Here is a 15,920-nt window from a genome sequence, read left to right on the forward strand (position 1 = left end):
GCTGATAGCTTCCTGAAGCCTGGAGAGCGAGAGGGGTTGTGCTCTCTCGCTCTCCAAGCTTCAGCGAAAGCCTGCATTCGCCCCATAGGACGCACACAGATTTCCCCCTCATTTTTGGAGTTGGAAAAGTGCATCCTATAGGGCGAAAAATACGGTACTTAATTCGTTCCGGAGGTCTGTTCTTAACCTGAAACTGTTCTTAACCTGAAGCACCACTTTAGCTAATGGGGCCTCCCGCTGCTGCTAGAGCACGATTTCTGTTCTCATCCTGAAGCAAAGTTCTTAACCCGAGGTGCTATTTCTGGGTTAGCGTAGTATGTAACCTGAAGTGTATGTAACCCGAGGTACTACTGTATTTAAAACACCACTGGGCACCTCTAGAACATTGATTTTTCAACCAGGGACCCTGAGTGCTGCCCACACAGCAAGGAACTGAGTGATTCACGAAGAGAGCAATTGCTTGGGTAATTGAGTGATGACTTTACTCTCCCTGTGCCTGACTTTGATATTCTGCTCTGATTTTAATCCATGGACATCAAGCTTGATACACAAAGCTATGGATCACTTACTCCGGAGCAGTCTTGGAATCATCCCACTAGCATTCAAGGAAACAATTGCATATGATACTGGCATGATCCAGACTATTGGTTCAGATCCACACTGTACATTTTAAGCATATTGCTTCCCACAAGGAATCACATAGCTACAATTCCCAGCACCCTTAACCAACTACAGTTCTTGGGATTCTTCGGAGGAAGGTAAAAACAACAGAGAATACAAAACCAACCTTGGTTGCATAGAGAGGCAACCAAGTTCAGTCCTTGGTCTGGATTTCCAGTCGAAAGGATCACAAATGTTCCTAAAACATTTTGCAAGGCTGTCACCTTTCACATTCAAACACGGCTCTCAATGTTCCTGCAGGAGCCAGCCCAAAACCTGAGATCACATCAGAGGCCCTTCTTTCTATACCACCACATTCAACCAAGGGACTCAATATAGAGTCTTTTTAGTGGTGGCTCCTGCCTTTGAACATCCCTCCCCAGAGATGCTTTCCTGGTGCCAACTTTGTTGTCTTTTGAGCAGGAGGCAAAAAACTTATCTGCAGTTTGTTTTATCACACATAGGGTTTTAACTGCTGCTGTTCTATTGCTTAATGCAATAAACATTTTAAGGTGTTGGGTTTAATTACCAGCTGCTCTGACATCCCTTTTGGCTTCCATCCTCGTCTCAGACACTGGCATAAATAGGAGAGCACAAAATAAAATAGTGCCTCAGCAATGATTATTAGTATCAAATGCCAGCAATGAACACATTTCTAAACCAATCTTCTCAATAGGGCTCCCAACACTAGTTTGGCTGATCAATACAGAAACAAAAAATAAAATTGCAATATTGCTTTATTGAAACGATAGAGCTTCTGAGACTTCCTAAGGGATATGGTTCTGTAAATTTAGCACTTTCAGCAAGGTAATTGTGTCGTCTCATATTTATCAATTGACAGAACTTATTTATTTATTTATTTATTTTAAAGCTTAAACATGAAGAGAAAACCCAGGAAACGCTTTGGGTAAAATAGAAAAATTAAACACGTTTGTTCCATTTTACAAGTCAGCTATTTTTAATCATGAAATGGTCCAGCCGTTTTGTTCTGTTCTTCATTATGACTAACAGCTGTTTCAAAAGCAAACCCATTTTGTGTGTACCAGTGCCTCAATTTACAGCACATTATAAAGGAAAACAAACAAACAGTCAAGAAATATTCCAACATATACATTATACTTCTGTTTCCACTCTCTATTACAGTCAAAGGAATTGGTTTCACAGAGTTCCTGGCCATTACTTATATGATTCACACTTAAATCAATTTGTCATCCATTTGAGCAATATTTTAGTTTTTTTATCAACAAGTATGCAACAAGTATGTACACCTACAAATCCTTTGTAGATTAACTTGCTTTATATATCGTTTGTATCGAGCAAATAGTTTTAGCCTTCTTTTTAAAAAGGCAATATTTTATTATTCAATACTTCTACAGTCATCTCTGATGAACCTTTGAAAATATAAAAAGAATATTCTCCAAACTATGAACTTTATAGCCAATAGAAAACCCAGAAAAAAACAGCTTAAGCTTTGTAAATCTAATCAGAACTGAAGACAGCACCACAGAGTGCAGGTGAGAGTTCAAGTGGTAGTTATCAAATAATACTTTTATCACAACTCAGCATATCTCCCTCCTTGACAATTTCTCCTTTCACATGATGTGATTATTGCTATAGAAAACATTTTCTTGTGAACCTTATATACAAGTGAGAAGATGTGTTCCACTTTTTGTGAGGTAATTGTACTTGATTGCCATGAATGATCAAAATTGCTGTCAGGGAATCACTCATTATCCTGAAAATGGGAAGCAATTTTATGCCAAGAGTATCACGTTATTATTTACTGCAATTAAGGGAACACCATATAGAACTTTAATTAAACCTTTTCCCCAATTTACATCATTTGTAGCCTGCACCTGAAATTATATCAAGCAGTATAATTTGCCTCTCAAATAATGCAGATAGCCTTCAATAACTACAGGTCTCATTTTGTTCTCATTTAGTACAATTCAGATAAGTGAAAGGTGGATGCTTAACCTATAGCAACTCCACAGACTCTGCTATCTCGGATGCAGGCACAACTCAGGATATGCTTCCAAATCTATAGGAATTCCCTCTGCAAAATCACATCGGTGATGAGTGTCCAAGAATTCAACACAACAAGTTTAATACAAATGTGTTTAAGTGCAAAAAAGTAATGCTGAGCACTTCTTTCATTCTCGGAGTATGCTGAAATTTCTTTTAAGGTTTCTCATTTTTTAGGAAAGTTTTAGTTCAAGCTTTGCTATTGATTCTGGGTTTTAGTTTAATTAGCCATTCACAACATTTACTCTACAGCATCAGACATTTGTTTAAATGCATAGCCTTTATTTTTCTTGGCACCCTGTATAAACAGTAATACAGAACTGGAAAACATAAAAAGCCTCACTGGCTAATTTCCTGTGCATGTTCTGCAAGCCAGACACCTTTTTTCTAGAAGTATCCCCTCCCTAACATTGTCTTCTAGAGACAGTTAATAAACGTTCTCTGTTAAGAGGCTTTTCATTTATGCGGTGGCAAACCAAAAATAAATGGAAATGATAAATACAAGTTTTAGCCACTAAATATCCTCTCATTAACTATCATACACATATAGTATTAAAGTAGCATCGTTTTATTCGTCCCACCTAGCCAATAGGGATGGATCAAAATTAAGGCAAACAAAATCAGTTTATTGTAAACAATGAATGAAAACTAAAAGTACTTAGTGAGAGCGCCAATGATTTTTCATTCAAGTAAACAGGTCTGATTATTCATATGAACTGAACTATAAGATATTAATACAACAATATCACCATGTTAGAATATGCCCAGGGCGGGAGGTGGGGACTAGAGTGTCTCAAACCCTATGAAGTTTACTAACAGACCCAACACCATGCCTTCAACATCAGCTTGATCTATAGAAATCAACAGGTGCAACTCTTTGCTGTTAGAGATCAGCATTATCACCTAACAAATGCCTGCAAATCAAGCTGCTTTTAAAGGTGCAGGAGGGACCAATAAAAATGTCATCCCTATATTCTACCAGCCAAATCTAAATGAAGTTACTGGAGCTCAACCAACAGAACACACAAACAACCTGCAATCTCAGCACATACTGCCTACCTGCAGAACATATTAAACAAGTGGCCACAGGGAAGCAATGTGTAACCCAATTTCCTGCCAAAGTCACTAGTTAAATATGTTTAAACTGGATGTTATCTAGTTTAGGTCCATGAATTCAATCAGAGTATTGCTGATTTAACTAGTTTATGAATATCATTGATAGGCTGCAATCTTAAAATCCAATTGGGAGTAGTCCAGGAGTTCTCCCTATTATTGTAAAAACAAACAGCTGGCTATAAATATAGTTTTAAGGTTGCAGAAGGATCCCTGAAATCCACAAACTACTTAAACAGCTATAAATCTAAGTACTGGGATCTTAAGGTGTTGGCAATTTCGGTTATACATTGCTTAACAATGGGCCACTTTGTTCTTCAGAAGGAGAGGAATATAGATCAAGGGCAGACTAAGAATGTTTTTCTCTATGTTGATTTTAAAACCTCTTCCAACCCTATGATCCTAACTCTGTTTCCCTGGAAGTAGGTCCCACTAATTTCAGTGGCATTTACTCCCAAGTAAGTGTGCTTAAGAGTTGTGTAAACTTCCTTCTCAAACAGGCTTAACATTTATTTACACTCAGAAAAGAGCTTTAAAAGAAAAACAGTACACCGTAAATCACAGATTCACTTGGAATCAAGAATTAATATCCATTTCAGAAAGAATTGACCTCTTGAAATAACCAGTAAAGCTGAGACAGCATCAAGAGTATGACACTAGCCTGCCACACCTTTTGAAGGTATTTTAATATCATGAGAGATGTACAAAATACATCCAACAACATACTATAACAGTGCCCCTTTATTATGTGATATACATTGTATTGTACATCCTTAAGGCACTAAAGAGATTCCCTCTTAATAATGAGAATTGCAAAAATCGCGTTACCAGTTGTAGGAGATTCCAGGCAGCAGCCAGGAATGATTGAATGACTTACAATAGAACGATATGAATGTCCTAAAACATTGAAAGTACAGACAATCCATCACCATTTCTTTTCAAAAGGCACCACATCTTTTGCCTAGTCCTCTTTGGGCCTCATAAAAGAAAAAAACAGCAATTCTTGAGAAACAGTGTATTTGCTTTTTCAAGCAAGCTGAATTCACTGGCCTTATATGTGCCCCATATCTTTTGGAAGCCCGTTCTTCAGTACTAGTCAATATACCTGCCTACCACTCTACCAGGTGTGATCAACGTAAGTACCTAGCCAGCTGCTTCTCTCATACAAATGCTGTCCTGAAGAAACCACTTCTATCTGCAAATCAAGTGCCTTGAAGTCAAGTGTGCACATTAAAAGAAAAGAAAAAAGCAAAATTTTCACCATTATAAAAATATTCCTCTTATAAATCTTTAAAGCTTGTAGAAGCCAGGAAAATACATTTGAGAGAATCCTTTGATACTCATTGTTTTCTCCCATAAAGCGTAGTTATGGTCAGCAATTAAAAGGGGCTGCGGAAAATGTATCAGATTGATTGTTCTCTCTACAGCTTATTTTACCATATACATTCAACATTTACATTTAAATCAAAATGTTATGGTTTCATAAAAGTTTTGTTTACAGATAATGTTAAAGAAATCAATCAGAAGACAAAAGGCAGACGCTGCAAGTTAGCACAACAGCTCTGTAATTTTAAAGTGCTGTTTCGAGTATGATTATTTATTCATTTTTAACTTAAGGAAATGTTGTTGGTGTGTGTGCTTTTTAAACTGATCCATATACTACTTTCCTGGCTTGGTTTTTTGGAAAGTCATTTGGCATAAAATGGCCATTTTTTCCCTACGTAGATGTATTTATTCTTTTGTGTACTCATTATGGGATAAAACCATAACAACTTTTGACAGTGTTTTCCTATGAACTGGTTCTCCTGCATTTCCATGAAGATGCCCTCTCGTTCTGCAGCTTTTTGAATTTGGGACCGAGAAACAACCACCAAACAAATCCCAAAGCAACGCATATTAGGGATTCCACGTAATAACCATCCAAGGTAATAATACAAGATCCACCTTCTTTTGTACAAAGCTGCAAGAGAGAATGAGAGAAGGGTGTCAAAAGATGGCACACGGATATATGTATTAACAGAATAAGTTAAAATGCATTGATGAAGCATTCTAGATGAACACACTGCTTTTATCCTTAAAAATATAGTATGTTGGGTGATAGCTAACTAAGTGGTACCCCCACTAAAATCAGTGGATGTTACAAAGTCCATTGATTTCAATGGGTCTGCTCAGAGTATGACTAACATTGGTTACCACCCATTAATAATAATTTTCTATTAAAGGTAACTCGCAACTTGTGTACATTTAAATTGTGTGGATTTGGCTTTACATACTTGGCAAATTTTTTTTAAAAAATAAGGGGTGGGCATCAAGGGAAAAAAGACTTTTTCCCCAGATGTCCACCCTTTTTAAAATTAAAAGTCTATACTTTTGTAGGGAGTAATGCAGCTGCCGTAAGCTTCAGAATGCCCCATCAGTGATGCCTACTGGAGGAAGACAATTGAAGCATGTGGGTTGTAGCCAAAGCTGAAGGAACAATGATTCTTTCAAGATGATCTTATACGAGCATTCTGGAAAAGTCTCACAACTTTGCTATCACACTACTATGTGGCTAAAATCACACTGTTCAAACCCCATAAGGTGAATAAAGCGAAGGTCTTGCATATAGCTAACACAGGAGGTGCAAATTATCTCACTTGATAATATGCAAGAACAAAAGCTATTCCTAAGATGCTTTTTAAATGAAGAGGAAATATCAGTGCTGAAAGTTAGTGTCAGTGCATCAAGACTAGTATTGGAATGAAAGCGTCTCTTATACGAAACTTACTTCTGCAGCAGCTGCAGTCCCGCAGTTCTGTCCTTGAGCTCCGACACACTCCTTCACTGTAAGTGGATCCACAAGCCAAAGAGCTACTGTTGCTGGCCAGTTTCCTCCCAAATTCGACACTGTGTTAAGTAGCGTCATGTACGTTCCGCCTATGAGTGGGTCACTAACTTTGGCATTGAAAGCCATTATAGCAACATACATGCTGTACAGTGTAACCTGGGGGAAAGACAGATGAACACAAAGAGAATTACGCAAGAGAACAGCTTCAAGTAGCAACTGCTTTTTTAGTGAAATGTCTTATGGAACACTGTGGAGCTGCCTTTTAACATGAAATGTAGTCAAAAGGGGCCAGCTGTTGAGAGCTGTTGGGTCTTGGAAGACCAAAGATTCCCACTTTTACATATCTTGTAGGAAGAAACGAAAACATTGTTTTTGCAACAAAATAACCCTCTAACACAAGATTTCAATAAGGAAAACACTTACATAGTGCGGTGGAAGAGCTGAGGAAAAATTCACATCTGGCAATCTGTATACTCCTAAGCTTGGTTTGGTCAGAATACAGTTTACACTTTCAGAGTTAATGCTAAACACATTACTTCTGGTAAATGAGCCACCACAGCTGCCAGAGAGCTGTGATAATGTATGTCCCTGGCTTTATAAACTCATCTACCCATGTAATACCTGAAACTAAAGGGCCACATTGGTTGACAGATGTAAAATATACTGGCATTATTTTCAGCTCTCCTACCCCACTATATTTAACATGGAAAAGAAAGAAATTGGTCCATCCTTCTCTAGTACTAACAGTATCAGTAAAGACTTGTAGATAGCTGACAAATGTGTTTTAGGAAATTGAATAGACCTTGGGTGGTAACAAAGCCTAAGCTCAATATATTGTTCATATATCAAAGCCTTGTATCTACACAGACTACTCAAATACGCATACACACAGCAACTTATTACCTGATGCAAAGCATAACTCAGAAGCAATATAATATAGTAATAGATGGGAAATCCTCCTTCGTATTTTACTTTGGGAGTCCACCAAACCAAGAAAGCAAATTCCAACCCAAACAGTAACCTGTAGGGAAAAGATAAGGGAAACACCTTGAATACCCCAAACTCCTCATCATGTCTGCATTAAACCAATACGAGCTAGGAAGGCAACCCAAAAATTTTGACAAGGGGTAGACCTGAGGCACGGCAGAGTCAGATTATGAGCCAGTGGTGACTCACTGGCCAGTTTCTGGTGGGCTACCTAACAGATGCAGTTTTTGAAGAATGCTGATCTAGGTGAACCTTGGGTTGATTCAGTAATGCACCTTAAACAAGGTCTGCTTTGCACATGACAATAAGCAACTGTGCAAATGTGCTGGCTCGCACATACTTTGCTCCTCCCTGGGCCTTTTAACATCAGCAGATGGCAGCTAAATCAAGGTTTTGCTTACCAAATCATGGTTAAGATGTCTCCCCCTTGACCATGATCTGCAACTTAGCAAGTAGATTTCAGGAATTCTAGTTAAAAAGAGGCAGGCCATACAAGACTGAAATCAGCCCCTTTGATACTAGGTTGCCTAACCTTGGGGTAGTCAACATGGTCCCCTCTAGATGGGCACTCCAAGGCCCATCATCCTCAGCCAGTCAATGATGAGGGGCGATGGAGGGGTTCCAATCCAAAGCATATGGAGAATTCTATGTTGGCTACTCCTACATAACCCATCGTTTCCCATCCATATAAGTTGGAAGGAAATGAGTGATCCATGAGACACATTCTGTGGTCTTCATGGAAATGAAAGGCCCCCAAATGCCACAAAAGATAAAACAATAAACACATCTAAAAACAATTCCTATACAGATGCAGACTGGGGAATATCTCTACTTAAAAGACTTGTTGAAAGAGGAAGGTCTTCAGCAGGTGTCAAAATGTCTACAGAGGCGGAACCTATCTAATATTTAGCAGGAGGGCATAACAAATGGCATGTGGCACAACACTTAAGGCCCAGTTTCAACATCACACAGAATGCGGACCTCCCTATAAGATGGTATCTGCAGGATCCCTTCTCCTGCAGAGCACAGTAACTCATTGAGCATCTAAAGACTGATTTAGGTATCCTGATTCCAAACTGCCCAGGGTTTTATACATCAGAACCAATACCTTGAACTTAGCCTTGTCCATAGGGGGAAAGTCATCTAATGAAAGCTAAGTGTGGAAAGGAAAACACCAGTTCTGACACAAGTGGAATTTTAACCAAGCACAGCTCTTGTAAAGGATAATTCAGCAAAGCTACAGCATTTCACTATATATTGCATAACGAACAAGAGCGGGGGATTCCGAACCAATAACCACTGCAAAACTTTCCAAGTATAAGCCCAAAATGCACATCTCATTGCTTTTAATGGTTACAAAATTATAGTTTCACATTAACAGAGCTGTATATTAACAGGTTTAGCTATCAATAGGTTTTTTACCTGAAAGGCATAGCTTTGTAAAATGTGTTCAGGGGCTGTGGACCTGCTGTGTATTTGCTGATAATCAGAGGCAATATGATCTGCAGTGGAACCATTGGAACAGCAAGAAGAGCCAAGTGTTCTTTAGGTACTCCTTCTTCTACCAATTTGAGGCCTGTGACTGCATCTGCTGCTGAGAATCCAATCTGCAACATAAAATCAGTTTACAATCTTACACACATTCAACATTACAAGGTGGTTTTCCTGCTGTACTGCTATGTAGTAACTTATTAATGGTCACCCATCCTGAGTGTCTTGCAGACCACTTAATGATTTTTCTGCTCACTACAGCAATTGTAATGCACTGTACTGAATGATGTATGATTTTAATTGTATTTTTATTGCTTCTTTTTCTCTTATATTGTTCAGTTATTGAATGCAGATAGCAATAAATAGAATGCAATGTAAGAAATAAAAAGAAACAATCAAAATACAGCTAAAAATCAATATTACATGCCACATACTACCTAAATGAAGCTTGCTGACCACAGGTGGTTCATGGACCAGTTTGGGAATCACTAGCTTAGAAAAATTAAATCCTGCCCCTCCGCTTATAGAACATTATGCAAAATCCATGGTTTGCTTTTTTGCCTGAGCCTGTGTCAGTTTATAAACCATGGTTTGTGGTGGGCCATCAAAGTAGGGTATGAAACCTTGATTTGAGATTGCAGCTTCTTTAACAATTGGAATCATTCCAACATTTGACAGGAAGCAACACAGATGATAGCCATATCAGGGTAAATATGGGAGACTATACAAAAATAATCACAGTGGTGCCTCAGGTTACAAACTTAATTCGTTCCGGAGGTCCGTTCTTAACCCAAAACCATTCTTAACCTGAGACGCGCTTTTACCAATGGGGCCTCCTGCTGCGCGATTTCTGTTCTCATCCTGGGGCAAAGTTCGCAACCCGGAGCAACTACTTCCGGGTTTGCGGAGTTTGTAACCCGAAGTGTTTGTAACCCGAGGTACCACTGTATTGGATCAATAATCTTGCAGTGCTAGCATGGCTTCATAAATATAGCCCATGTAACAATCGAAAGAGGCAGTGTTTACATTAAACAAGTAGGAACTGCAACAAAATGTTACAGTGTGGACAACTCTTGTCCAGGGTTCCAGTAGTCTAATAATACCTTCTTCCGGGATATTTAACGGAGCTCCCCCTTGCATGCCAATACCTCCCTCTTTCAGCTATGACAGTCACTGAGAAATAATCCTGTTGGCTCTCAGGAGCTGAGTTTGTTTTTAGAACAAACCCGTTCAACAACTGTTTTTTTAATCCAGCTTCCTGGCAGAGAGGCTTCGGTAGCATATTGTTTATGCAGTCTTGCAAATTACAAAAAGTTTTAAAGAAAGAACCCCAGGAAAAGTTGAATGATCGTGCTGTAGTTTAATAAGCTGAGACATGCTCAAGCCTTCTGCCTGTGAGTTTGTTGCTGTGCTACCAATTCCCTCCCTGGCATGCTGCAATATGCCACAATGCCAGCAATTAGCCAGAGTTAAATCAGAACCAGAAAGGGGGGAGGAGCTGTGGTGACTAGGTTCAGAACAAAGAACTTGAAACTGTAGTAATCATGTTTTTTTCTGATTCAGACGTAAGAGGAAATTATGGTTAATTGAGGACTTCTAGGATCCATTGCAGCACACTATGGGGCCATCGTCATAATCCTCTTTTATATCCCTGCTGATTAGGTTAAGATATGACTGCTCAATTGCAGCCGTCAGGGAGCCAATGACAACGGCTCTGTTCCTCTCTCAACTGACTGCATTCAATGAGCTCTCAATCAAAGACAGAGCAGCCCTCTGGAGACTGAGCACGAGGCTCCCTCTTTCCCCTCCCATGTCAGAGAATGGTGTCGAAAAATACAAAAAGTAACAGCACAGTCAGCATTACAGAGCTAACAAGGCTCATGTTCTCTGTTAGCAGGAGAAGAAAACAAAAGTGGGAGCTTGCCATCCCCTGGAATGCCAATTCTGAAGAGTCCAATAGTTTAAACACCTCAACCACTGAGAAATGCAATCTTGTTGTCATTTCATTGGAACTCCCTGCCTATTGACATCAGTGGTTTTGACACTAGCTGAAAGCATTTTTGTTTAGGCAAGCTTATCCAGACTGCAGAAGGTTGACATGTATTTTAATCTGGTTCATTCCTTCTCAATTTATTCCCACATCAAGCCTGTAAAGTAGGTTAGGCTGAGAGGTAGGGACTGCCAGAAGGTCACTCAGTGAGCTTCATGACCAAGTGGGGATTTGAACTCTATTCTTCCAGATCCTAGTCCAACACTCTTAACCATTGCACCACATTGGCTTCCCCCTCTGCACACAAAGTAATGTCTGTATAGGGCTTCCAATCTATTGCTCCTACAGAAAGTGCATACTTAAGATGACACACATATTGCTTTGTATCATCTCAGCTACAATGCTATCTCATAACTTACACGGTTCAGGACCACAATACCTTAAGGACCACCTCTCCCCATACAAACTGATCTAGACCTTGTGCTTGTCCTTCTCTATGTCCCCACTCCTGAGAGGTTCAGAGACTTACAACATGAGAATGGGCCTTTTCTGTGATGGTTCCCTCAACTGTGAAACACTCTCCCCACAGAGGCTCACCTGGTGCCAGCATTACATGCCTTTAGGTGCCAGGTGAAAACATTCCTCTTTACCAGGGTGTTTGGCCATTAAACAATCTGCGGCAGAGGGGACGGACTGTTATCATGATTATTTTATTGTTATGCTGTCTATTATTATGTTCAGTATTATGCTTTTATTATTATGCTCCATAAATTATGTTCTTAATCTTGTACACCACCCTGGGATCTTTGGTTAAAGGGTGGTATATAAATCAAATAAATAAATAGCTAGCTAGCAATAGTAGCTCTCTTCTCAATTAATATGTTTTCTGGCATAGTAGCTCATAAGACTGGCATATAGGTCCATGAATAACAGGAACTTATAAAAATGAGGCACATTCCCAAATGATAATCGCAAATCATGTACTCACTTTTGCTGTTAAAATCAGGGCACAAAATGTAAGGACTGCTGGCATTTTTACTATTGAGAAGAGCAGCTTGTACGTATCCATGATGCCTTTTGTTTCTTCTTTTGATGGGTGTCGTTCCCTATCTTCTTTTTTCAAGAGTGCGACCAAGGTGGTAGTGATTAAGAAAACAGCACCCCAGTAAAATAGGAAATCTGAAGGGGAAATGAAACCTTTTCCATTATGAAGACACTTGATGCTAATAACATACTATTTAAAACCAACACTAAGACTAGCTGCAACCTTCATAAAACAATTAACATACCGTCCAATAAGAAAAAGAGATTTCACAAAACCAATTACTGGTAATTTATGCTGGATTATTAGCTCATCCAAATAAATAAGGGGCTCCACAGGAGCAAACAGTCTACATAGTGCGGCCTTAATCTTTACCAACAGAAAAGATGTCAGATTAATCCCTGTAGGAATGGACGTGGAGACCACAATGTGAATAAGCAAATTAAGTTAAGAATAATGAAATTTAAGAACTCATTTAAGCAAATACTCTTATCCCCAACCTCAAGAACCCTACTTAACAAACTGGAAGCATTGTGATAAATTAAAACATGCATGCACAAAGCAAGATATATAAGAAGCCAGTCTGAAATCACTGGGATCTCTGTTGCCTCTTTGTTGTGTCTGTCTGATATAACACTAGCCCATAACTTCCATGCAGATGCTCTTGTTGGCAAGATCAGTAGAGGGGGGCCTTCTTGGTAGTCCCACTGCCCTCAAAAGTTCAAGCGGTGCTGTGGGAGAGGGAATTCTTTGTGGTAGTTCCTAGGTTGTGGAATTCCCTCCCCACAGAAGTACATCTGGCACCTTCATTATATTATATATATTGTATTAATCACTTTTTCCAGAAACATACACAATTTCCAACATATGCTAAAGACACACCTCTTTGCTCTGATCTCTGGCAATTGAGACGTGTTTTCAGGAACTACCCTATTCCTGTGACTACAATTGCTTCTAAACTGTTTTTAATACCATATGATTACACCGTACATTTCAATTGTGTGCTTTCAACCTCATGCAGAACCTTATGGTGGCAGGAAAGTAGATGTGTAAAAACAATGCCTCTCTTCCCTTTCTTGAAGAGTTCTGAAAAAAACTAGATTTGACAGGTCTTTACCAATTCTGCTTCTAGTTGTAAACCTATAACTCAGGCCTGTCCAACCAGTTGATCACGATCTACTGGTTGATCACAGGATGCCCATGGTCGTCCCTTGTCAGTCACAGGCTCCTGACATCCCCCCCCCAAAAAAAGGAAAAAAAGCTCAACAACTTTGGCTCCCCCTCCCCCCAAAAAGCTCAACAACTCTGGTCAAACCAATGGGTAGATCTCTGCCAGTTTGTTATAGTGTGAGTAGATGTGCCTGCTATAATTGTTCATTTTGCTTTGGGTCTTTTCACCATAGGTATCTGAAGGATGTTACCTCTCATTATTATTGTTAGCAACATGGATGAGGACAACTAGCTTAGTTTAGCTTATTAATTAATTAAGATGACATGGCAGCTCCATTTTCAAGCAAAGTAATCTGGGCAAAATGTGTAAATGCAGAATTGCTATCTAGTATGAACCAGCAAATACCAAAACTTATGTAAGATAACACTGCATTTTCACTAAGTGTGCTAATATAGCAGCATGTGTTCTTCCAGGTTTCACCCACCCATCCACCAGCTTTTTATCAAAAGAGTGTACAGTATCAAGATCAGACAGTTCCTAAACAAATGTGAACCTTCAAAGTTGGGCAGCTGATATAGCAATCTGGAATAGAAAATCCACACAGGTACTGTAATTCTTTTTGCAGTTCTATAAGAGGGGTGTAAATGAAATGTTCCATAGTAGACTAATCCATCACCACTTCTTACCACACTACACATGAACAATTGTCAACCTGAAGAGGACACAGAAGCTTGGGGGGGGGGGAGAGATAAAAGGGGCTCTCGGATAGATCTGCATCATTACATTCATTTCAAAAATGTATACCTGAAAGCGTTACAATTCCTCTGGGTTGAGGCTGAAACCGCAAATACTTGTTACAGAAGGAGGCTGATTCCAGAGCCAAGAACAAGACATTTCCCAAGAAGTAGCCAGCTGTCTGTCCCACAGAGTTACAAGTGGAAGCATAGCCCACATTCTCCCGAGACAACATAGTCAATGCCCAGCCATCTACAGCTATGTCCTGAGTGGCTGCCAGAAACTCAAACAAGAAGAAGGTCACTGTAAGAGCCACCACATCTGGGCTTTTGCCATCCTCCTCCCCAAGCAAAGAGTCCACCTGCCTGGAAAGGTACATCATAAAAAGCCCCAAGGTGTACTGAGTGGGCACAAGCCACGACTTGCGCCGGCCAAAGCTCTTGAAGTACACGGCATCCACCAGGGGGGCCCACAGCAGCTTCAAGCTGAAAGGCCAGAAGACGAAGCTGAAGAAAGCCTGGTCCGTGTAGCTGACGTTCTTGCTTTGCAAGATGAGCGGGATGCTGCCCGCCAGCCCCAGCGGGATGCCCTGCAGCACGTAGAGGAAGAGAAGCAGTAAGATGCTGCCCAGCTCCGCTCGGTAGCCCCGGGGTGTCCCCAGCGGCGTGACGCTCGGCTCTTGGAGAAGCGCCTCTCGGTCATCTCCCACTTCGGCGCGGCCATCCCCGCAGAAGTCCGGCGGCGGGAGCTCCCTCTTCAGCATATCCACCGAGTTCTGGTAGGAGCCCGGCCGGCGCTGCCGGCTGCTGTCTTTGTAGGAGATGGTGGGGGACATGTCGCACACGTAGTCCAGCGCCGTCGTCCTCGGGACCGGGGAGCCTTTCCCCCGCCGCGGCGGCAGCAGCAGGGCAGCTCAAGGGAGGCTTCCAGCTCCGCCCCGCCTGGAACAGGGGCCCGGCCTTCCCTCCTCCGCCTCCCACCTGGGCCTAACCAGCTCCAGGTCAGAGGGGTCCCCTCACACCCGCTGGAAGGACGGAGAAGTCGAGGACGCTTCAGGCTCGTCAGCTGGAAGTCACGGGCCTCCTCGCGGAGCTTCCCCACCAAAACAAAGCAGTAGCTTCTTCCTCGTCGACAAAACACAAATTTCCCTTCTCCCGGCCCGCAAAAGTCCGTTAGGGAGCAAGGAAGGGAAATAAATTCCTACCCACCCCAACCCCACTTTCTACCCGGCACGGTCCGACGCGTCCAAGTTCCCCGGCTGGAAACACAACCCGGCTCGCAAAGGTACCGCCAAGGCAGCCGAAGAGCTCTGAGCAGCCGTGGTCCTATCTGACTGGAGGAGCAGGCGAGCTACGTCACCGGGAAGCCATCCTATCAAGGGGAAGAGGGAAGAAGAAGGGATAGGGAAAGAACTATAGAGCCGGCTCGATGGAAGGGCAGGGCAGAGAGGCGGAAAAAGATCCGTGAAGGGTAGAGCGGCTTTTTGGAGGCCAGAAGTGAAGAGCCGCGTGCTTTCCTTGAGCGGCTGCAGGGGTTGCGGTGCATTGTGTGCGCCTGCTTCAAACCGAGAGTCTGTTAAGTTTTGCAACTGATACCTCACTGATACCTGCAAACACCTAAGCACCCCCCATTAACCCTAACCATGCCTCCCCAAGAAATAAGTTCTGTGAAGTGCCATTGCCCTTCCCTCTTCTGGCAAATAGGTGTATAGGGCCGTAGCTGGCTTACCTGGGAGCAACCAGGTAAATTCAGTAGTTCTGAGAAGACATGGTTAGCTAGGGTTGCCCGCCTCTCCTGTGCTGTCCCATATTCCAATGCAAAATGCTACGTCCTGTATTGATACAGTTTTCTATTGCAGGTTTCTGCCAAAGGATCCTCT

At 41.3% G+C, this 15,920-nt stretch overlaps 1 protein-coding gene across 1 annotated transcript; it reads right to left on the bottom strand.

Annotated features, from left to right (window-relative positions):
* Positions 1–1,590: 1,590 nt before the first annotated feature.
* SLC33A1 (solute carrier family 33 member 1) lies at positions 1,591–15,268 on the bottom strand. The gene is made up of 6 exons (XM_081912886.1): positions 14,111–15,268; positions 12,082–12,272; positions 9,035–9,219; positions 7,529–7,646; positions 6,566–6,781; positions 1,591–5,758 (listed from the first exon to the last, which is right to left on the bottom strand). Exons 1-6 carry the CDS (start codon positions 14,874–14,876, stop codon positions 5,588–5,590), a joined length of 1,647 nt encoding a protein of 548 aa, XP_081769012.1. The 5' UTR covers positions 14,877–15,268; the 3' UTR covers positions 1,591–5,587.
* Positions 15,269–15,920: the final 652 nt, after the last annotated feature.

The sequence above is a fragment of the Podarcis melisellensis genome (genome assembly GCF_964234715.1).
Source record: "Podarcis melisellensis genome assembly, chromosome: 5".
NCBI classification, from domain to species: Eukaryota; Metazoa; Chordata; class Lepidosauria; order Squamata; family Lacertidae; genus Podarcis; species Podarcis melisellensis.

Excerpts from the sequence above, each read along its gene's own strand:
- SLC33A1 (XM_081912886.1), bottom strand. The coding sequence starts at position 14,876 with ATGTCCCCCACCATCTCCTACAAAGACAGCAGCCGGCAGCGCCGGCCG. Across the intron at positions 12,273-14,110 it reads AGGAATTGTAACGCTTTCAG|ATTTCCTATTTTACTGGGGT; the intron begins GTATACATTTTT and ends TTTCCCCTTCAG. Across the intron at positions 6,782-7,528 it reads TGAGTTATGCTTTGCATCAG|GTTACACTGTACAGCATGTA; the intron begins GTAATAAGTTGC and ends TCTTTCCCCCAG.